We start from the raw sequence: 23,642 nt of genomic DNA, 5'->3' as shown, positions 1-23,642 counted from the left end.
CATATAACATGCTAGTTTATGTCTAAATCTACTCTGCATGTACACAGACGTTCACGTTCTTGTGTTTGTCCCAGTAGTGACAATCTTCAGGAAAACTCGACACAGCGAAGCTCTCCTTGTGACGACTGACGGCATGAACCAGAAAGCCAGCTAACTGCTTCTCCAGAAGCTCCACGACAGCTTTGGCATCTCCCTTCCTCGCAGGACCTTCCATCATCTGTCTGATGCTCTCATTGGGCACAGGCTGAGGGGCGCTGCAGAACGAGACCACCAGGTTTATGTCATTTCCTTCAGATACTTCAAAATAACTCTGTCCGGCCACACTCTGAAAGTTTTGTCCAGCTCTCAAGTTCCTAATTTTGCCCAAGTCACTAACGCCTCTGATGGACCAGCTCACCCAGTCGTACTTCTTCACCAGGAAGTCCAGCAGTTCCTTGGCCGTTTCCTGGAGGTTCCCATCCTCTCTTTCCTTCACAAGCCTCTTGATGTCCAGTTCAGCTTGCTCTGGAAACGAATGCACACATTTCTCTATCGCTTCCTTCATTTTCATCTCAATTTCTTGGATCTTTGCGCTCCACTCTTGAATCTTCTGCTGCTCTGCTTCTTCTCCCTGAGTAAGGAAACAATATCCCAGCAGAGCGATTATTCCCAGGCAGAGCAGCTCCTTCAGCCGGACGCAGAAGTCTTCCAGGACCCTTCTGTTTCTGGCCTCGTATTGTTCCACAACATCCAGGATTGGCTCCCCAAATGTGCTGTTCCCCAACACAGCATCATAAAGCACACAGAGGTTTTTCTCTCCTCCTGTTATGAAAAAATGCTCCAAGAACAAGCGTTTTTTGACCTCCTTATACTCAGGTTTGGCCTCCAGAATGTCAATGTATTTTCTAAACTGGTTCCGCATATTTTCCTCCACAGAGAAGAACTGGGTATCCAAACGTCTCCTCCTAATCTCAGAGTCAATGTCTTGTAGCTGAGATGAGAGGACATCTAATTTGCTCCTCACAACTAGAAACTGATCTTTGACATATGTGATCTCCTTGCTCTCCACATTGTTGAGGACGAGCTTGAGGACTGGAGCTGCAGCCTCGAAGAGCGGCGACATCTCTCCAACAGCGCTGGCCAGCACCTCGGCTCCTCTCTCGAACATCTCCATCACCGCTTCAATGGCCTCCTTCTTCTGGGCTACAACCCTCTCCAGTGAACTGGACATTTCTGTGAAAGCAAAACCACAACACACACAAAGAAACACCACAGTTATATTAAGGTACATTTGTAAATTATGTAAGCAAACTGCTATTTGCATAATTAACTCTTTCCCCTCCATTGGCAGAATTTTCCGGCAATCCGGGTGCGTCTCATTCAGCTCCCTATTCAGTCTTCAGGGCACTGATCAGGGAGTCTGCCATTTTAAGGGATGTCTCAATCGCAAAATACATTCAGTGCAAAAATGTACATTACAAATACAACTAATATGATTTATATTGGTTCATGTTCACATATGTGAAAAAAGATCATGTGTTTAATTGAAGTGCATAAGTTGTTCTGCAAAGTAAAGAGTGTATTGTCAAGTGCCAAGATAAATTACTGTTTTATTCAGCTTTCTTCTTAGGTAAATGGCCAGGACCATCATAAGACATGGATCATGTATTAATGATTAAATATTTTTTGTTAAATGGTGCATCTGTCCACTGCAACAGAAGGTAGGCTATAATAGTTATTCACTTTTGTCCAAAATTTTTTATTTATGTTATCATAAATGAAAACCACAGTGACATACAGAGGAGAGTCGTGTAGAATTATGAGAAAAGGCTCATAGTTTGAATCTGACATAAACCCTGAATAATTAAAGTGGCTTTAAAAATCAACCATGCATCAGAGATAAATAACTGTTCAGCTGAAAAAATTATAGATTACTTTAAAATAGTGTTGTTCAATAAAATACACAATGAATCATTTAGGTTTTGTGAATCTAGAGTTCAAGACACACCTTGCTAATCTCTCTAAAGCTCTAATGCAGTCTGCCTCGTGGATGTGTCTTAATTATGCGCATCCTTGAGATAACATCATCATCATCATCATCATAGCAAAAAAATATTTAAACAGGTTTCTCACGCCTCTCAGGATGAAGAGCTGCTGGAAAGACCTCCAAGTTTCCAAATTATTCCCACAGTTTCAGGTTCGATTTCAAAGCAAAATGTCGTGATCAAAAGCTCTCTGTGGAAAAGATGTGCGTGCGTGTGTGAGGGAGAGAGAGAGAGAGAGAGAGAGAGAGTTGTGCGCGCAATGATGGTTTGGGGTCGTTTTGGAAAGCAGTTGGTAACTGTCGGATCAATGGCTCATATTTGACAGCAGAGTATTTTTATAGTTTGTTTGCAGATGGATCTATGATGTCCTGTTGAGACATCAATTTTTACTCGAGTCTGTTTAATTGCAGATTATTCGTTTATGCGCAACATCTCACGCGCTGCTGGACATGAACGTGCGCAGATTTGGGATTTTGGTATCTCAATATCCGAAACAAGGTATTTTACACTACATTATAGCATATATTGTAAACTAATATACTATTCTATAGTGTTACATTTTGTTAGCCATCACCAGGGCCGCATTAAGAGCTCACTGGGCCCCGGGGCTATGAGCTATTGGAGGCCCCCTAAAATTTAAAAAAATTAAACATTCTATTTTTTAAAACTTGTTTTATTAGTTTCAATATTTTAATTTTATGCACATTGCATCAACCAAAAATTTAATTAAATGCAACAGTCTCAGACTTGAAGAAAATTGTTGAACATTTAACGAATTTCTGCACATTCCACCATATTTTAACGAAATAAACAAAGTCCTTTTTCTGTTAACTTATATTTCTGCATATTCCAGCATATAAAATGCACATCTTTTTTTGTAAAATCCTCTATTCGATTAGATGTAAATAAAATACAGCAATAAAATAATTAAAATGAAAGTCTCTCATGACTGTATACCAAATTATTAACATTTACGTCTTTTAACATTAAAGTGCAGATTAGTTTTGTTTTTGTAAATCGTCAGACATGTTTTTACCATTTCATTAAGTTTTGCTTTGTAGAAAGCATTTCTTTAAAGTGAATTTCGTTTTGTATAAATTGTATCTTAATTTTAATAAATATTTAATCAACCAATTGCATGTATTTAATAAATAAAGAGCAAATATATCAGACAATATAATAACCGTGACATTGAGGCGCTAGCGCGCCGCGTTCACTTGCATTGCATTGTTAAAAGCCTTTCTTTAAAGTGAATTTCGTTTTGTATAAATTCAATTGTATCTTATTTTAATAAATGTTTCATCAACCATTTGCATGTATTTAACAAATACACGGTAAATATATAGCAGACAATATAATAACCGTGAGATGGAGGAGCCGCGCGCCGCGTTCACTTTCACTTTCATTGTTAACTAGAGAGCGCACCTCATAAATGAATGAAACTCAGCGTAGGCCTATGTCTCATACATTAGCATTAAATATCTTTGCTGCATCCTTTCTAGAACAGACAAGGGCTTGAATGAACATAAGAAGGAATGTTGTAACAAGCGGTATTACAAATTCACAATGTCACATTAACATTAGCTTCTAGTGGGAAAAAAAGAAAGAATACATTTTACATAAAATCCAGTGCTTTCAAAGCATTACATGTTTTCATTTCTTTCTTGTTTTTAGTTTGTTCAGAAAGATGTACATATAATGTAAAGTCATTTATAAAATGTGGAAAATTTGGTTTACTTTGAGCCCACTTCTTTTTATGTATATGGTATTTTCCCAATATAACAGATCACTATAGCCTAATATGTTGTTCTTTACATTCCAAATTGTCATTTGGAATTGTTACATTCCAAATTGTTATTCTTCTTAGTATAAAAAAGCACATAAAAAAAACACAAATTTCCATCATACACTTTTAGAATAAATGCATTTGATATACCAAATTCAAACGTGACGTTTCAATTCACCCTGCCGCCCACGGGAGTTTGATGGACAGGCGATCTGACCAATCATAACGCCGAATCCGAAATTTAGTCCGGCAGCAAAGCAGTCAGTAGAAAGTTAACGTCTTTGGACTTGAACTTGAAAAACGGTATTGTTTAAATTACTTAAATGACAATATTTGAAAGTTGAGACTTTGTTTCATGTCAAAAGTAAGCTGCTCTCTCGTCTGTCAGCGCGTAGCCTACTACTAGTCTGTGCCCCGCGAATGTATTTTTCACTGCGTGAGAACATGTGTGGCGTGACTCGTGAGAGCGAGAGCCTGGCTTATCACACACAGGAGGCTGGTCTTTGCGAATGGTCAATTACTTTAATAATAATGATTGATAGTGATGATTCCATGATAATGCATGCAATTTATGGTAAAGCATCACTAAATAACAGGGCTAATTTGTGGGGGGCGTGAGGCTTTGGCAATCAGCGTTACCGATGGATAGTCAATCTGCTCCACGGCCAATCATGGGCCCCCTCCTTGCTCGGGCCCCGGGGCTTTAGCCCCGCCTAGCCCTGTTGTTAATGCGGCCATGGCCATCACGATAGTCGAGTGTTTAATAGATTGCGCCTCAGTCAGTGAAAATGGACAGCTCATGGACTATATATATAGGCTACATTTTCGAAGCAAATATTTATTTATTTATTAAAATGTTTTAAATATTTAATTTAATTATTTATTTAAGTTAATAGGCCATCATATAATTTACGTATTAGACTGAGGCTAGTTGTCACACTTTTTCCTTTAGGGGATATTTTTTTTAGGCTAGAGAAACACTTCGACGTTTCCACTATATAAAATTACAATGTATAAAGCCACAACATATAATAAATTGTGAGTGAGTATAAGCAAGAGAAAATGAGAGCATCTGTGTGACAACTTGCCCCAACATATGCTTATGAAATGTGACCTTGAGAAGAGCCTTTTAAAGTCTACAATGATGACTCTTTCTGAATGTATTTCAGTGTGCCTTTTATATTTGGCAGCTTGTTTATCCAACAGTTATTATACAATAGAATATGTTGATACTGTAATTTTTAGTTTAATAACAGAATTTACAAAAAATTTCTTAATTTCAGACAGCTTTGAACTTAGTGTTTGAAAAACCACAGAAAACAACTGCTAAAGAAAAGCATGTTTGGAATTGGATCTAAATAGGCAAATGCTTAGCCAAATGCCAAACGATTGGATCATTATTGCAGTGATTATTATGTAGCATGTTATATTGGAAACAGTTCTTCTAACCCTAATTGATAAAGTAATTAGCTTTTCATTTGTTAAACAACCATGTAGGAAGACACATTATGGCCATATTCCAGGATGACAATGTCAAGATCATCAGGCTCAAATTGTGAAAGAATGGCTGTGAGGAGCATGAAGAATCATTTTCACACATGAATCGGCTCCTCTGAGTCCAGATCTTAAACTCATTGAGAGTCTTTGGGATGTGCTGGAGGAGACTTTACAGAGTGCTGGACTCTTGCATTGTCAATACAACATCTTGACCAAAAACTGATGCACCTCTTGATGGAAATAAATGTTGTGATGTTATTTCCATCAAGATGTGCACACACTCCATCAATTATAGGGTTAGAAGATCTGTTGCCAAAACATTTAACATGCCAGAAACATATAATCACTGCAATACTGATCCAATCACTCTTAAACTTTTTACATATTTAAATCCAAACAGCGATTCTTTTTTTTTTGTGTGTGGCCGGGTAGTGTATATTCCATCAATTACAAGGAATGAAATACAGATGCATAAATACCAGAGGAATTAGAGCATGAACAATAAGTGCTGTTCAAAAATTCTGGTTTTAGTTTTAATTGCTCCGAATAGTCTTCCTGAAGAGGGGTAAAGAGCTGCCCGGACGGATAGCGTCCGTAGCGTCAGTTCTGGCAGGTCACGTTAGTCAAGCTCGCATCAGCTGACTCTCAGCTGATCCACGTCCACCTATAGGAATACGACGCCTATCACTGTATACATATATAAGCTCTTCAGTATTATCAGCAGCTATCGTGTTTCCAGGAGCGAATTACCCTCCTCCCTCCTCAGCTCCTCTCGTCAGTCAGTTTGGCATTCTGATTCCCCTTGAATCAGACAAAATTCTCGAATCATGTTGTACTTTAAAATCTTGAATTAATGATATCTGCAATAAATTTATGTTGGTTCTGTTCTGTTTTCCCTAAGGGGGGTTATTGCTGATCTCCTGCTCTTATCTATGCTAGGCTGCACGGATGCGCAGTGAGTTATTGCCCAGAACGGAACCATACCGCCAATCCAAACTGTATGCTAATTGTCAATCGTATTTGACGATAGTGGTCCTGACAGAACCGTAAGATATTTCAGAATTGTTAGAGCTTTTCTATGCAACCGTGAGACATAAATATCATTAAAAGACCACAAACTACCAATTTTGAGGCAGACCGCACTATATTACGGATCTGACTTCTCTGCTTCTCTTATTAATCAGGATTTGGCTGAAGAGTTATCTGAGAGAAAGTCACGTAAAGTGAACCTTGACATTTCTTAGCGATAGGAGTAGGACTATAGGGCTTTTTTTTTTAATTTAGTGAACATTTGATCATGTTTGACTTTCAACAATCTAGCTATAATTAATAGTCTTGTTCTTTAGCATTAAGCTGCTATCATTATTATTATCTAAATCATAATGTTTAATGACTGTGTTTACAGTGAGAAATAACTAGCTAAATTGTAGCCTATATATGTAATTTGGGTCATCTAGTCTAGTGCATGATAAGTTACACACACACACATATATAATATATATATATATATATATATACAGTATGTACAGTATAACTTTTTTTTAAGACAAAAACATTTTTTATAGAAGGATATATATATATATATAATTGCATTTCATTATGTTTATGTAATAAAGTAAATTTACCTAAATAATTTACACAACCTGCTTAATTTTAATTTCTCTGCAGTCTCATAATTATATTGGACAAAAACCTCAAAACACTATTTATAGCACAATCACAGTGCCCTTCACTTTGACACTATTGCTCACTGTGGCTGACTGAAATGAAAGGAAGAGTGTGTGTATTTCTCATATCTTTATTCACAATTCTACATAGTACTTGAAACAATGGCAGAAGATTATAACAATATAATGTAATTCTACACTGTAAAAAAATATTGTTGGTTTAACTTAAAACAATAAGTTACCTGGTTGCCTTAAAAATGTAAGTTCATTGAAATTAAACAATTGAGTTAATGCAATGAAGGAGATTGGTTTAATCAATAGAAACTCAAAATATTATGTTATCTGAACTACATTCATTATCTAAGTTGATTTGACAAAAGATAAAAAGTTGTGATTACAAATAATGAAATTTCTTTTTTACAGTGTAGAGAGATAGAGATCTGCAGAAAAAAAAAACATTTTAAGGCTATACAAGTTATTAGGATTACAGATTTGTAACATTAAATAGCATTAAAGAAAAACAATATTTTGACTTTGGCTTGGGCAGATTCAGTTTGAGTGCGTGTAGTAAACTGTACAGAAAGATGAAAACATCACTGTCAGAAAATAATATCGCTGTTATAAATAATATAACTTTTGTTTCACAAGTGCAAATATTTGCAGGAACACATTAGGAATGGGTTAACAGGTTGATAGGTGGTTGCTAGGATGTTGATAGGGAGTTACTAGGTGTTCTGTGTGGATGCTATAGGGTGTTGCTAGGTGATAGATAGATAGATAGATAGATAGATAGATAGATAGATAGATAGATAGATAGATAGATAGATAGATAGATAGATAGATAGATAGATAGATCGATCGATCAAAGGTTTTTTTAGTTGTTGCTTGGCCATTGCTAGGGGTTTCTGAGTGGTTCCTATGATGTTGTTAGAGGGTAACTAAGGTTTTGAGAGGTTGTGAGAGCATTAGTTGGGATGTTTTAAGTAGTTGCTAGGACATTGACTAATAAAATAGACAGAGAAGATAGAAAGACAGATGAAAGAAAAGTCACATGAGCTAAAATCACTCATAAGTGTTCAGCACTTCTGACATTTTTTTGGCCACATCTTTCATTTTCTCTTCCCACTCGACGCGCAGAGCTTCTTCATCATCTCCGACGATGGCAGCGTAACTCATGAGAGCAATGAGGCCGATGCAGAACAGGTATGTGAGTCGCGTGCAGAGGTTTTTCATGACGCGCTGGTCACCCTGCGAATGTTTCATGTACACCTCCAGAATGGGCTGGCTGAAGATCTTTGATTCGCCCATCACCGCACCATAAAGTGTGTACAGGTTCTGGTCACACTGATTGATCACAAAGCTCATTTCAAACTCCTTCTTGCGCTGTTCGTGTGCAGCCGACGCCTCCACGGTGTCCATGAACTTGTAGAACTGATTACGAATGTTTTCTTCTAGTCGACAGTACAGACCATCCACCGTCTCCTTTCTGATCTGAAGTAATACATTCTGGTTCTGCTCTGAAATTTCATCCAGGGCTCGATTCACGCTGCCGAACTCCCGTCTGAGTTTCCGAATGTCTTCATCGTCCACATGGTGCAGCACCACCCGGATGAGAGAGCCGGCCACGCCGAAGATGGGATTGACCACCGCTGCCGCTGACGAGATGGTGGCCACACATTCTAGAACCTTCACAAGGCCCCTCTTCAGCTTCTCCGGGTCCTCGAAGATCTCACTTTCAGCCATTGAGTCTGGAGGAAGAGCCCTTCCCAGCGATGTTTACCTGAAGAAGAAACTGGTGATACAAAGACACACAATATGCAGACAATATTTAGTTCTCCTTTCTAGAACAAGCTCATGGTCACTATATTCACAGGTTAAAAGTCTGTTTAGAGAGAACGGTGTCGTCTTAGCGGCCCCTAATTCAATAACAAATGATCATTTCGACGGAAGTGAATCAATCAAAACTAACTTCAGCTGGAAAATAACATTATTCAAGAACTGCTATAAAGCCAAAACAATCTCTGTTACCTTAAATGATACGTTTATCTCTGTAAAGCTGCTTTGAAACAATCTACATTGTTAAAAGCGCTATGAAGATGACGTGACTTGACTATTAACTTGTATAGAAAGCAGCTGAGTGAAGTTTCTTCCAAAATTGTTAAAAGTTGTCTTATGAACAATATTTAACATTTTCTGTTCCTCACACACACTTTTCGATCCCAAATAACCGCGAGGCTGCTGGCACCTCCGTGTAGCGTGCAGTATTTCTTTCCTCCCCGAAAGAATCAGCGTTTCAAAGACTCATAAAAAGAGTAGCTTGTTCCATTCTTGATTGAATAAGCATTTTTGAATGAATCGGTTGAACGAATGATTCCATGACTCTCTCATAACTCTCTCATGGCAGTGAAGCGATGTAACTGACGCTGGTAGATCACATGATAATGACAATATGGTGAATATTAGTACGTCCAGACATTCACACTACACCCACTCATACTATATAGTACATACTTTATTAGCGGTCATGAAGTACATACTTATTCAAAATAAGTACCTACTCAAGAGAGTATGCGATTTTGGATGCAGCCAGTTGCTAGTTTCGTTCCAGAATGAATCAGCTTGTGTTTTTGAACAAATCGATTGGCGAAATGACTCAGTGACTCGCCCACAGACAATGACGTTGCAGGCAGTGTTCTTACATGAAAGCATCTTACGAAACTGATTTCGGACAGACTTCTGAGGCAGCATAACGGTTTAATGTTCTACAGCAAAATAGAGAGAGCATTGGAGATAACTAAACGAATATTTAATTAGTACAAATTACAATAGTAATTTCTCAATAGAAAGTGGAAAGCACCTAGTCGCTTCTTTTGTTGCTAAATAAGCTTTTTTTATATGAATCGTTGAATGAAGGATTCATTGACTCATGACTTACAGTCATTTGTCGCCACCTACTGGTGTATATAACTTGCAAAATAAGTCAATGAAATTTTCCATCACTAATGCACAGACTGACAGCCTGTCTGGAACACATAAAACTTATGGACTACTTTTATATAGCTTTTTTGTCCTTTTAGAGAATGGATGTGGTCACTATGAGTTGTTGTATGGAAAAGTAAATTATTATTTTGTGTTCCACAGAAAGAAAACAACAACTGCAGAAACCATAATGTAGATTTAGAATTGATCTGAGGGTGAGTAAATAACGACAGATTTTTATAATTATTTATTTTTTGAAATGTGTGTTTAATATAACCTCAAATATGCTACAATGGGCTCTAACTTTGAAGTGTTTTCTGGGATGAAGGCAGTTTGCTGAGATAAAACACAATGATAAACACTCATATAAAATAATGATATAGATCATAAGGTGTTTTATAATGTACAATTTTGAATTCAAAATTTGAATGATACACATGATTTATAACCATGCTTATATACAGAACATAGAAATTGTTAAAATACTGTAAATGGTTGAAAAATAAGCAAATATTTAAATATTGAATTTGAATATCAAACAGACCTTACATCACTTTACAGACTGCACTGCGAAAAAAAAAAATTCTTCTGTTTTCCAGTACAAATATCTAAACATTCCTAAATCAAATGCAGTATATATGTATGTATATATATATATATATATATATATATATATATATATACACACACATGCTATTTTATATAAACTATATAGGCCTACATGTATTATATATAAAATATTATATATTTTACTATGTATATCGTTTTTTGCAGTGGGTGAACTGTAAACAATCAGTTCTGAAACCATTATTTTGTTTGAATAGCCTATCTCTCCTGTGTTTTGCGTAAATGTTTCTTATATACAAAGCTTTTTATTTTATAGAGCGCTGGGTGTTTGTTGCAGCTCTGGGATCAAGATAGAACATTAACAACTTTTTCAAGCAAAATCACAACAATTTAACATCCCTCTTTGTTTTCTCAAATAACGTGAGTATTTTAAAAGGGCTTCATCCCATCAGCTTCACTCAGCTGCTGTCTGTCCTGTTATAGCGCCCTCTAGCTGCTGCTCCATGTTTCCGTGTTCATGCTGAGGACTGTATTCTCTTTCTGCCATTTTCAAACTTTAACAAACAATACCTAAAAAAATCTACACATTTTCATGTATTTTAATAACACTATCTAGTTGCCTGTGACGGATGTTGCAATTCTTACCTCTTCAGTTTGCTACCTCCCTCGTCTATATGTCTTCCCAGCAGTCACTGCAGGATGGGCAGTTTCATATGAGCTCAGTGTGGAGGGGTGTACAGATGGACTATACCATTATCTTACAGGGTCCTGGTAAATGAAATATCATAATTACACAAGCTCCTCTGATGTTATGTGAAACTGTCACATCTATCTATCTATCTATCTATCTATCTATCTATCTATCTATCTATCTATCTATCTATCTATCTATCTATCTATCTATCTATCTATCTATCTATCTATCTATCTATCTATCTGTCTGTCTGTCTGTCTGTCCGTCCGTCCGTCCGTCCGTCCGTCCGTCCGTCCGTCCGTCCGTCCATCAAGTGTTGAGCCTGTTTTATGCTTCTGCGTCGAATCGACGGCGTACCCCCGCAGACCCTTCTGCGTCGACGCGAACCCCTCTCCGCCCCCTCCGCCGTAGCTCAACGTGCACCTCCAAAAAATTGTAACTACACGTCGAGGCGACGCAGACCACAAGGGCTGTGATACCGTCCCCCTAGCGTTCTCGCGGTGAAATGCACCGCAATGCAACACAACCCGACGCAGAACCATAAAACGGCCACGACGCCGTAGGTGTGACGGCGTAGCTACGGCGTGGAGTTGACGCAGAAGCATACAACAGGCTCTGGTCCTGTCCGTGGCACTGTATGACTCCAGATGTGTCATATGACCTGTCATTCACACTGGGAAAGGGCGTAGACCTGCTTTAGTCTTCATGCAGTGACATGGGTGGTGTTGTATGTACATAAATATGGTTGTTTCTCTAAAATGGAGTGATGCAAATTGTATGTAACTTCATGTAGATAGTTCATAGTTCCTGTTTTCCATCTTGTGCACTAAAACTCACACATGAGGAAGTGGTTGCCTGCAAATAACGTTTAGTCGCACTGACAGACATATTCTTCTTCATTTTATTTTGAGGGGCAAAACTGTGTATAAGATGACATGATTCTCTGCTCTCATTGCTAGAGTGATTATTTTTCCATTGAGTGAGATTACTCCTAAAACTGAGGACATCAAATGTAAATGGACATTGGGAAGTGGAGCCAGGCCCGACTATCAGAGCGAAGACAGACAAGGATTAAAGAAGTAAGAGATTTTACTGACATCTATCTATCTATCTATCTATCTATCTATCTATCTATCTATCTATCTATCTATCTATCTATCTATCTATCTATCTATCTATCTATCTATCTATCTATCTATCTATCTATCTCTAAAGTCATTCTTATGATTAGAAACTTGTGTTAGAGCATTGTATCTGGTGTATCTCTATGACTTATGTATGCTTGTAGCCACAAGATGTCACTTTAGTGCATAATTAATGCTGTGGTGTTAATAAATAAATATATTACAATGATCAGCATGTTTTGGAATATGTGTGAATAAGCTACATGTTAAGGATGGTGTCAGTAAAAAGCGGACTGGGTTGTCCTATTAACTGAAACAAAAACAGATGAGTTTGTTTTGTGTTCATGGCAGATCGGTTGTGGTAGCATCTGGTAGATTTTGGGAGAAGGAGGCTCATCAGGAGGGTATATTCCAGAAACAGGTTATGTGACAAGTTTGCTCAGAGTAAGCGGATAACCTCCAAAACCTGAGGTAACTTTCAGGGTATGTAAGTAGCATAGCAACTGACTCTGAGTTTCATACTCCGGGATGACTGAACCTGCATACCTTGAGTTAGCAAAGGTCTGGGTTAAACAATCGAGAGTTCACGGTATATGTGATGGTAAGTTAAACTTGCTTTCTGGAATACCCACAGATGAAGAGAGCTTTCATTTCAATTACTTGAGAGTGAAAATAAGGATTGATTTTGTCTTTTCCAAACCGAACATGTGTACTGCAATGGAGTCCATGGTGGGATCACATGACCAGCCAGCAGCAACCAGTAATAAAAGTAATAATACGAATAATTTTCTTTACTTTATATAGCACATTTAGTGCTCAGTGCATTTTACAAAGCATAAACAAGTACATTTAAAGAGTCCACTTTTACACATTCACTAGCTGTTCTTTTGTGCTGTGATGCAGTTGTGTCCAGTCCTGATCAGTCTAATGCGAGTACTAAGACCAGTTTACTGGAGACCTGCCCCTCTGCACATTAAGTCCATCATTCAGACTCAAGAGATCGATAGACCGGTAGATCAGGAAGCTGGGAAATGTTCAGTGGCTTGTTGGAGGCTGTATATGGATTGCAGTCCATTTCACCCAAGCGTGTCTTTTGATGCTCTTAAAAAACGGACAGATGAAACCTCAATTTCCTACACCACAACACTCTGATTAACAACACCAGTGCTTGAAGGCAGCAAAAAGCACAATAATAGATTGCATCAGATTTTTTTTAATGCACAAAGAAAACACATACAAAATAAGCAGAACACTGCGTTCAGACTTAGCAATCATAAATCCGGTCCAAAAAATGTAATAAATAAAATAGTACTAATTATTTCAGACAAACAAAAAAAGAAAGTTCTTCCTGTGATGAAAAAAACAAAACAAAACTATGCTTTGCTTATGTTAGCCCACCTTTATTTTTTATTTTATTTCATTTATTTAGCTACAATATTTTTAATTTGTGTTGATATGTTTGTGTGTTCCTTGCTTTGTACATTATGTTAAAAACTTACAATAAAGTATTTAAAAAACAAAACAGATATAAAGGTTAACCTTATAAGCTCAAGGTTAAGAATATCTAGATGATACCTAAGTGTTTTTGTCAAAGATGTGAAGGCTATATACTAGGAGAACTTTGTCAAATCTAGTAATTAGTTCTTTCTCAAAGTGTTCATAACTTTTAAACACATTTGTGCAAACATTTTGCATACAATCAGGGAACGTGGACAGTCTACTCTACTTATGTTACCCAGTATACACTAACAAGGGAGTAAAAGCCTAAATTTGATATTTAAAACAAATTCGATATATTAAGTGTCCATTTATATCTTAGATACAGGCTAAGACTAGGAAAAAATACATAAAAATAGTACATTGGTTGATTTTGGAGAGTTTAAACACTCTTTATAGTGTGTGTATACATATCCTCCAACAGCTGTTTAGCTGTTAATCATAGTATTTCTATTTCCCTGCCTAGTTTAAGCAGAATGAAGAAAGACATAGAAGTTATTGAACTCTTCAAAGAAGTGCAGCTCATCAGAGAAGCTGCTGGAGAAGCCCAAATCTTTGCATGAGGTCTTGACTGTGTGGACCACACAGAGAGGGATTGTCTTAAAAAGCAGTTCGGCCATCGGCGTCATCGTGACCTTCTTCTGCTCCAAGACCAGGCTCTGTATCTGGGCTTTATCGACGGGTTCAGGCGAGGCGCTGTAGGAGACCACAACGTTTAACTTGTCATCCGACGCCGGCACCTGAAAGCAACTCTTTCCCGTCAATCCATGGAAGTCTTTCATGCGGGTGAACAGGCACGTGGGTGAGTTAAAGATGCGGACTGACCAGCACACCCAGTCGTACTTCTTTTTCAGGTGCTCTACCAGCATGTCGGCCAGTTGCTGGTTGCTTTTGTCGCTTTGGTCTCTCACTATGCATTTGGCGTCCAGCTTGGCCTGCGACGGAAAGCTGTTGATGCAGTCTTCAATCACGACGTTCATTTTAGACTGGACCACATTCATCTTCTCGCTCCAATCTTGAAGCAACTTCTCCTCGTCGTCGTCGCCTTTTAACGCCGCGTGTCCCAGTAAGGCGATCAAACCGACGCAGAACAATTTCTTGAGCGTAGCGCAGAAATCCTCCACCGTCCTGCGGCTCTTCTGCTCGTAATTCAGAGTGATTTCCAGAACAGACTCTCCTGAGAAGTTATCTCCGGTTACGGCATTATACAGAGTGTGCAAGTTTTTGTCGCCCCCCGTCCTTTTGAAGTGGTCCAGGAACATTTCCTTTCTGACATCTCTGAATTTAGGTTTTGCATTCAGGACGTCCATGAATTTGCGGAATTGGTTGGTCAGATTCTCCTCCACGGAGAAGTAGGTGGCATCTATCCCGCTCTTCTTGATCTCCTGGTTTATCTGCTGGACCTCTTCAGAAACAACTTCCAGGCGCTCTTGCACTTTCTGGAACTGCTCCTTCATGAACTCGGCCTCTTTGCTTTCCACGTTACCCAGCGCCAGCTTCACAATCGGAGCTGCGATGGAGAACACAGGGAACAGATCTCCAGCAATGCTGGCCAACACTTCTGCGCCCTTCTCAAACACTTCCATCACGGTCTCGACAACATCTTTCTTCTGTGCAACAAGTTTCTGCAGCTGCTCGGACATCTTTCAGTTTCAATAGCAAGATGTCTCTGTGTAAAATAAGATCAGTACATAATTAGAAATTTACCATTTAAAGGGGTCATAAATTGAGAAATCTAATTTTCCTTGATTCAACATTCAAAGAGAACATTCAACTACAAAATATCCGAACTTAAAACTTCCACGTTAGTAAAAAAAACCAGCTTCTATTAAAGCCAAGCTCAGAAAACGACTTGTTTTGGATTTTGTCACATTATTACAACGAAAGACCGCCTCTGTGGAAGAAGATCAACGCCTACTTCTACGTCATTGTTTCTTAGGCCCGCACACTGATTCACGCATGTCATGTAGTAAATACGAGAGACGCAAACACAGGATTTACTTTAGCAATAAAACAATATAGACCCCTCTGAGGATTACAAGACGTTTTGAATTGGCAAGTTGTGGAAAAACTGAGTCTTGGCATTGCCTTCATTGTGATCCTAAAGGCTTTCCAGAGAGACTGAATAAAAAAAATTAATGAATAATTAATAAAAGATGATGCAGTGAAGACTACATTGGATCCGACAGTAATGTCGCAACACAAAAGTGTGAGTAACAGTGTTTTACCATGTGTCACTATTGCTTTGTCTGATACAGATCGTTTGATATGTACTGAGTATGTATACAGTAGCGCTGCAGTCAAACTGTGAATAGTTGTGATTGGCTGTTCTTTCCTTTTGTTTCGTCATTTATGTGATTTATTTGCCACAACCAAGATTTTTCAACATTATACGTTTTTAAAACAATTCCACATGTGTAATGGCTGGGATGTTGAAAAGGATTTTATTATGCAAAACTGTTACCCAATCATAGCAGTGGGCGTTTACTTCCAAATCTTGAATGCGGCACGCCCATCAAAAAGGTGTTCAAAAGAGAGGGATTTTCTCCCTTTTTTTGATTTTTTTTGTTTATATAATATATGCAGTGCATATATATATATATATATATGCACTGCATATATTATATAAACAAACTTTTGTTAGATGCGATTAATCGTTATCACTATATATATAGGTTTAATATATATATACGATTAATATACGATTAATATATACTATATATATACTATTAATCGCATCTAACAAAAGTTTGTTTATATAATATATGCAGTGCATATATATATATATATATATATATGCACTGCATATATTATATAAACAAACTTTTGTTAGATGCGATTAATAGTATATATATAGTATATATTAATCGTATATTAATCGTATATATATATTAAACCTATATATATAGTGATAACGATTAATCGCATCTAACAAAAGTTTGTTTATATAATATATGCAGTGCATATATATATATATATATATGCACTGCATATATTATATAAACAAACTTTTGTTAGATGCGATTAATCGTTATCACTATATATATAGGCCTGTACATGTGTGTGTGTGTGGTGTGTGTGTGTGTGTGTGTGTGTATATATATATGTATGCACAGTATATATTATATAGAAAAACTTTTATGTTAGATGCGATTAATCGTAATCACTATAGGCCTATATAAGTGTGTGTGTGTGTGTGTGTGTGTGTGTGTGTGTGTGCACTGGCCACTGTGAGTGCCTGTACCCATGACAACCCGTGTAGAAAAGCAGAGCATGCAGCATGTTTTATAAGGGTAAAGGCTTTACTAAGCATTTCTGGGACTATCTAACTACTACATGCTGATTTTTCTCACAGAAGGAATGTTTACAGGATGTAATCTGTCCGTGTGCCTGTCCCTCATCTCTTCAGTGGGCTCAGAGGAATGCATGCAGGGGATGGAGTTACATAATGTCTTACATAATGATTTAGTGGATTATGTGAACAATTATGAGAATTCAGTTGTTATTATTATGAAGGATAAGCATGTAGAACTCATATTTGGAATTTATGACTCAACAATTCATCTTTTAAAAGAGCATTCTGATCTCAATGGAATTAGAGCAAAACAATACTTACTGAACAATACAATGATCCTGATTGTTTCAAGTCCTCCTTTGTAAGAATAATTAAGATGGCTTTGAAATTAAAACTCCGGGATGTATCCGATTTCAGAAACAAAATGACTTCATAAAAGAAATGTAGGAAAATAGTTTAAAAGTAATCCAGTCTAGCAATTTGTACAAGAAGACCCTGTTTTTGATCGTTCTACTCTGTGAAAAAAAGGAAAGGAACCAACCAACTGATTCTGAAAAAGAGGAACTGTTTAAGTTCAAAGCCACGTCTCTTTTTATCCTAATGCTGCTTCGTGGCAGTATATTGACTTACGCACAACATCCTGTATTATTTGGACATGGCAGGATGTGGTACTTAAGTCAATATTGACTATCATCTACATCACAATGATTCTCACAAAGTGCCATCTCCAACTGCTCATGACCAAAGATAATTAAAAGCATATATATATCCACACACACACACACACACACACACACACACACACACACACACACACACACACACACACACACACACACACACACACACACACACAGGCCTATATATAGTGATTATGATTAATCGCATCTAAAATAAAAGTTAGTTTATAATATATGCTGTGGATATATATATATATATATATATATATATATATATATATATATATATATATATATATATATATATATATATCCACACACACACACACATGTATATTACAGTTTTTTACAATCACTTTGCTACTATTTTCAGAACCTTGATGTCATTTTTCAAAACTCTAGACACAAAACTCAAAACAGTTATCACTTGTAACACAGGCTGTCTAATGTTCGAAACATTGCATTGTGCATTCACATCTTTAAAGAAATCTTGCACTTGCCCAATCATTGGTTCAAAAAACAAATTTACTGTGAACTAACATTGCAACATAACTATAGATCACCCACACACACGCAACCGATAGTTTCACTGTGTCATTGTTTGTACAATCATTAAATATTGTATAACAAAATAGATGATACAGGTTTCATTATGGTACTACATGTACAGTAAATACATCTGTGTAAAAGTACTGCAGTAGTAGAGAGAATACTACAGGCACAGTGGAATCATTGAACAAATTTTGTAATATATTGATGCAAAACACTACAGTACAATCACAACATAGGTTTATTTGAATTACAGTTTTTTACAATCACTTTGCTACTATTTTCAGAACCTTGATGTCATTTTTCAAAACTCTAGACACAAAACTCAAAAAGGTTATCACTTGTAACACAGGCTGTCTAATGTTCGAAACATTGCATTGTGCATTCACATCTTTAAAGAAATCTTGCACTTGCCCAATCATTGGTTCAAAAAACAAATTTACTGTGAACTACCATTGCAACATAACTATAGATCACCCACACACACGCAACCGATAGTTTCACTGTGTCATTGTTTGTACAATCATTAAATATTGTATAACAAAATAGATTATACAGGTTTCATTATGGTACTACATGTACAGTAAATACATCTGTGTAAAAGTACTGCAGTAGTAGAGAGAATACTACAGGCACAGTGGAATCATTGAACAAATTTTGTAATAGATTGATGCAAAACACTACAGTACAATCACAACATAGGTTTATTTGAATTAAAGCAAAAATAATTAGCTATGAAATAGTAAAGAAAAGACAGTGCTGTAAAACATAAAATGCAGTGTTCCTCAACTTGCTTGCTTGCACTGTAAGAAACACAACATGTCTTCATTGTCCAAGATATGCTGGCGAATTTCTGTTAGGCAAATATAATTTCTGGCCCGAACCAAATCGACACAGCCTGCTCTTGTTGGTCAGTTAGAGTTGTGCCTCTGCCTCCACTATTGGGCCTGGTCACAATTCTACAGGGAACATTAGAGTAAGAAGACACTTGGTCACATCACCTCTTCTGTGAGACACATTGGTATGCAGTCATTTGACAATTGAGAGTAGCATAATGTTTAGTGCATGCTGATAACTTACCGGTTCTCATTGCGGAAAGTTCTGATTATTGAGGTTGACCTTCTGAGGTTTGGTTGTATCATTGTAGCCGCCAGACATTGTCATGCCATGATTTTTGACATGGTCCACAACTATTGCCCGAAATTGATTGGACTCTCTATGCTGTCTTTGTCCGTGGCCTTGTTCTCTACCACGTTCCCCCACACCCCTCAAACGAGGCCCACGACCACCTCTCAGAAGGAGTGCCTGTCCCCTGCCATTCCTTTGACCAACACGTCTTCCTCGTCTTCCTCCCACCACTGCTTGACCTCCATTATGACCTGGATCACCTGCTGGCTCCATGTTACGCATCACTATGCTCTTGCAATTGGATCCCAATCAACTCTTTACAGTATATACTCATTCCACGATGTGCACTCAATCATCAGTCACGAGTTGGCAGAACTGGACAAGCAATTACAAGGGCATCTATACAGTGCAGTCCTGTCAATACTGTCACTAGTCTGAAAAGGTGGTACAGTATTTGGGACCATAGACACGTGTCTGATGAAGCATTATGATAAAATATTAGGCTACATCCATGCATATTGTAGTCTAATTGCTTCATGCTCCACGCTAATTGGTGACAATGAATCTCGTTATCTTGAAACTTTCATGATTTACTGTAAACATGGAAGATTGTTTGTCTGTTTCCATACAACTATGCATTAAGAGTAATGCAACAGTTACTTATCATTTTGAGCAGTTGTATCATTTGATAGTTAGATCATTGTAAGGAAATGAATAGACACTCATTTGAAATGTAATGTGTGAATTGCCTTTTGAAATAGTAGTACTTTGATGTTAAGTTGTGTCATATTGAACAGGTGACTTTTGTTAAATGAACAAATGATCTAATTTTTATGTGTATTGTATCCAAGCAATTGAGAAAATAGTTAGAGTTTTGAAAAATGTGCATTTTGATCATTGGTTTTGAGTTTTGTGTCTAGAGTTGTGAAAAATGACATCAAGGTTCTGAAAATAGTAACAAAGTGATTGTAAAAAACTGTATATAAACCCAAACTTTTATGTTAGATGCGATTAATCAATTTGACTGCACTAAATGCCATGTTTGTCACGTATTCATGCTGTAGACTTTATTACCGTAATAAACAAAAATAGGAAAACAAGAATATACAATCCAAGAGTTCAAGGAAACGGCCTAAAACTAAAAACCTAACGACACAACGTTGTTGCTATGTTGCTGTATTTGTGCTGTCATAAATAAAAATCACAATGATACAGTTTAAAGATGCACTGTAGAATTGTGAGAATCATCCATAGTAATTTACATATCATATCGCACTCTGAATGGCCCAAACAGTAGTGGATACATGCATTAAAAGGCAAAAAATGCAAATAAATAAGTTGTAGTCTTCACATTGTCCTTCTTTTAGGAGACTTTGTGGAGCAACACTTGCCAATCTGAAATGAGTGTGAAAACAGCTCTTGGGGGCGCGATGCTTCTAGGTCATTTCCGTCACACTGCTTTACATGGCAGAGAAATACTCCACTGTTTTCAGCATGGCAGCCGGACAAACCCAGTGGCTTTGTGCTGAAGCGGTCGCTGGGACACGCTGGCATGCAATGATTCGTCTGTAGAAGGACAATAAGAGGTTGTTGTGGATTACAGCGGGTCTGCCATTAGCATTTCAAATCTTCATGTCTATGTTAGATCTCACACTATGCAAATCAGTTGTGCTTATAAAGGATGACGTGCCTTCAGTAGCACAGCGTTGGGTGTGATCGCTGATGCACATGCTTGATAAACAGTCAACAGGGCCCTGGAGTGTTTTGTGGCAGATTTAGGATCCATACTTTCCAAACAAATTACTAATGTGCATAGTTAGTTCCTAATAAGCTTCACTTCCCGTTTTATTTGGGATACGGATATGAATGATGCCTCCAATTTTATGCCGGTTGTTGAGAAAAGATGGGCTTCTCTAAGCAATTGTCACATGTAAATGTAAAAACGTTAAGGTTTAGGGAACATGTCAAATGGGTTTCTTTGTTAATTGGTCTCTTTGTTTAAAATGCATAAATCTTCCATAGAAAATTAGACAAAGACAAACTGAGACAATTTCCATATCTGTTAGTTTGTTAAGGTGTGACTTCCAAGTAGCTGTATTTGAAATCCCTGCCCTGTTTTCGTTTTAGCATGAGTCATGAATTAGCCTAAAGTTAAAAAGTGGATTAAGCTTTTCATTTCATCTGAACAACAACAACAAATCTGTCATCATAATGCTTGACAGTTGTGCTAGTTGTGCAAAAAAGGGCAGTATAACTGCCATACATATTATTTCTGTTATTTTAATATGTTTTTTTTTTTTGTTATTTGTTTCATCTATTCATGAATATTGAGTGTTGATGTTAATAAGGAACTAAAGTACATTTGCGTTGCACACGGATCCTTTAAGGTGCAACAGGAAGGTTTACATTTTGGTGAGAAGTTATTCTCCGCGTGTGTATTACAAGAGTTACTCGTTATTTGAGCAGAGAAATAACGTTAAAGAAGATGTTTTTCATTTTTGTGTTTTGAACCGGGTATTTTCAAGTGAACTCATTCCCTCTTGGTTATATGCAGCCAGCGAGGTATGTGTATTACGTTTGTATTTCCCGATTTGTTTTTGTATTTACCTCTTTATATTGTATGTGAACGTGTTTATCCTTTACGTCATACTGTAGTTTGACGGTGGATTTCATTGACGGTGAATGTGATGACGGAGAAAAAGATGACAAAGCAATAAATCCATCAGTAACCAGAGCCATGGTTTCGTTTATTTCCTGGAGGGAGTGATAGTCAAACTCGGACCCGCGTCAACGTTCCCGAAGCTGCTCGTGCCCGCCCCAGACCAGCTGTGTCACGTAACATTACACAGACAGATAAGCCCACGTTTACCGTTAAGGACCTTTTTTTTTATTTATTTTTTATTTTTTTATTATTTTTTTATTATAGATTTCAGTACTAGTACACATACAGGCAAACATTGTAGAAAGAGATAACATATTAAGTACAAGTACTTGCAAAAAATACATATGAACAAAATGACAATACAAACAAGAGGTTACGAGGAATTCAATAGCTTAAACTTGACACATTGTAGCTGTGTATTTATAGCCAAAGGACTTGTTGAGTGTTCAAGAGATATCATATATTGGTTAAAGTCCTTAAGAAAGATACAAAAAAGAGGTTTTCTGTCGATAAACTTACATTTGTGGATAAAAAACTTTGCTAGGAAAAGAAGCAGATTAATAACAAATTCTCTATTAGAAATATCACTTTGGACTTTGGGGACCCCAAAATAAACTTTTTTTAAAGTTAAAGAAAAATCTTCGGTGATGTATTTATTCACATATATCGAAAAATCAAGCCAGAAGATCCTTGTATACAAGCACTCCCAAAAAATATGATCAATAGTTTCAGGGTAACACAGACAGAAAGAGCATTCCTCTTTGATACCCATATGAAATTTAGACAGACGATAGTTACAAGGGTAACATTTATGAACAATCTTGAGGGAAACCTCAACAACTTTGTTGGTAATCAAGAACTCTTTTTTTAGAGACCAAAATCTTTTCCAATCGATATTTTCGAATTTATTATTCCAAAAACTGATACAAGGGGGAACAGAAGCACAAGGTTTCAGAAGTATTGATCTGATTTTCTTGTTGGTGAATTCATTACTTATAAGGAGACAGTCATCTATATAGAGGTTGGAGGAGTCTAATGATGGAGGAGAACAAGAAGGGCCTTTAGGACTGGATTGAAGTAGCATTCTAATACCAGAGGGAATAGCATCAAAAATGATTGCATATTCTTTTGGAGGGATCGGAAAAGAAAATGCATCCATAAAGTCTCTATAAGACAATAAATTACATCTTTCATCAAAAAGCTGTGATACTAAAAGGATATTTTTATCAATCCAAGAATGGTAGAATAATGTTTTATTCTTATATGTAATATCCTTATTATTCCAAATAAAATAAGTGTGTGGTGAAAAATTGTGATTGTACATAAGAGACCAACAGGATAACATCTGTTTGTGAAAGTTTGCCAACTTCAAAGGGAGCTTGGAGATATTATAATTGCAATGTATAAGGAATTCAAGCCCACCTACAGGCTTTAACAGGAAGTTAGGAATACAGTTCCAGATAGAAGTGGGGTTTTTAAGGAATGATTTAATC

The 23,642-nt window shown here is 37.1% G+C and overlaps 3 protein-coding genes and 1 long non-coding RNA gene across 6 annotated transcripts; 1 reads left to right on the top strand and 3 right to left on the bottom strand.

Moving 5' to 3' along the window:
• Positions 1-1,210, bottom strand: LOC307005841 (protein rapunzel-like; the record flags this gene model as incomplete). The annotated part of the gene is made up of 1 exon (XM_079626333.1): positions 1-1,210. The coding sequence occupies one exon, from the start codon at positions 1,208-1,210 to the stop codon at positions 29-31; it is 1,182 nt and encodes a 393-aa protein (XP_079482459.1). The 3' UTR covers positions 1-28.
• A 5,680-nt stretch (positions 1,211-6,890) lies between these two features.
• Positions 6,891-11,667, bottom strand: LOC307005850 (protein rapunzel-like). Of its 3 annotated transcripts, none has more exons than XR_013799342.1 (3): positions 11,166-11,403; positions 7,396-8,766; positions 6,891-7,168 (listed from the first exon to the last, which is right to left on the bottom strand). XR_013799342.1 is itself a non-coding variant. In XM_079626349.1 (3 exons), exon 3 carries the CDS (start codon positions 8,715-8,717, stop codon positions 8,037-8,039), a length of 681 nt encoding a protein of 226 aa, XP_079482475.1. In that variant the 5' UTR covers positions 8,718-8,766; positions 11,166-11,288; positions 11,572-11,667; the 3' UTR covers positions 7,059-8,036. The 3 variants fall into 3 exon arrangements, 2 of the variants coding, with proteins under 2 accessions (XP_079482475.1, XP_079482474.1); XM_079626349.1 differs by adding an exon at positions 11,572-11,667 and having other exon boundaries at positions 7,059-8,766; positions 11,166-11,288; XM_079626348.1 differs by having other exon boundaries at positions 7,059-8,766.
• LOC307005852 lies at positions 8,633-11,025 on the top strand. Its single transcript, XR_013799343.1, has 3 exons — positions 8,633-8,769; positions 10,116-10,168; positions 10,837-11,025. It is a non-coding gene; the product is annotated as an uncharacterized lncRNA (long non-coding RNA).
• A 174-nt stretch (positions 11,668-11,841) lies between the features above and the next one.
• On the bottom strand, positions 11,842-17,708 carry LOC307005849 (protein rapunzel-like). The gene is made up of 2 exons (XM_079626347.1): positions 17,452-17,708; positions 11,842-15,504 (listed from the first exon to the last, which is right to left on the bottom strand). Exon 2 carries the CDS (start codon positions 15,476-15,478, stop codon positions 14,303-14,305), a length of 1,176 nt encoding a protein of 391 aa, XP_079482473.1. The 5' UTR covers positions 15,479-15,504; positions 17,452-17,708; the 3' UTR covers positions 11,842-14,302.
• Positions 17,709-23,642: the final 5,934 nt, after the last annotated feature.

Source organism: Phoxinus phoxinus (assembly GCF_949152265.1).
Source record: "Phoxinus phoxinus genome assembly, chromosome: 10".
NCBI lineage: Eukaryota > Metazoa > Chordata > Actinopteri > Cypriniformes > Leuciscidae > Phoxinus > Phoxinus phoxinus.
Note: the sequence above shows the minus strand (reverse complement) of the source record. Positions and strands in the feature narration are given on the sequence as shown.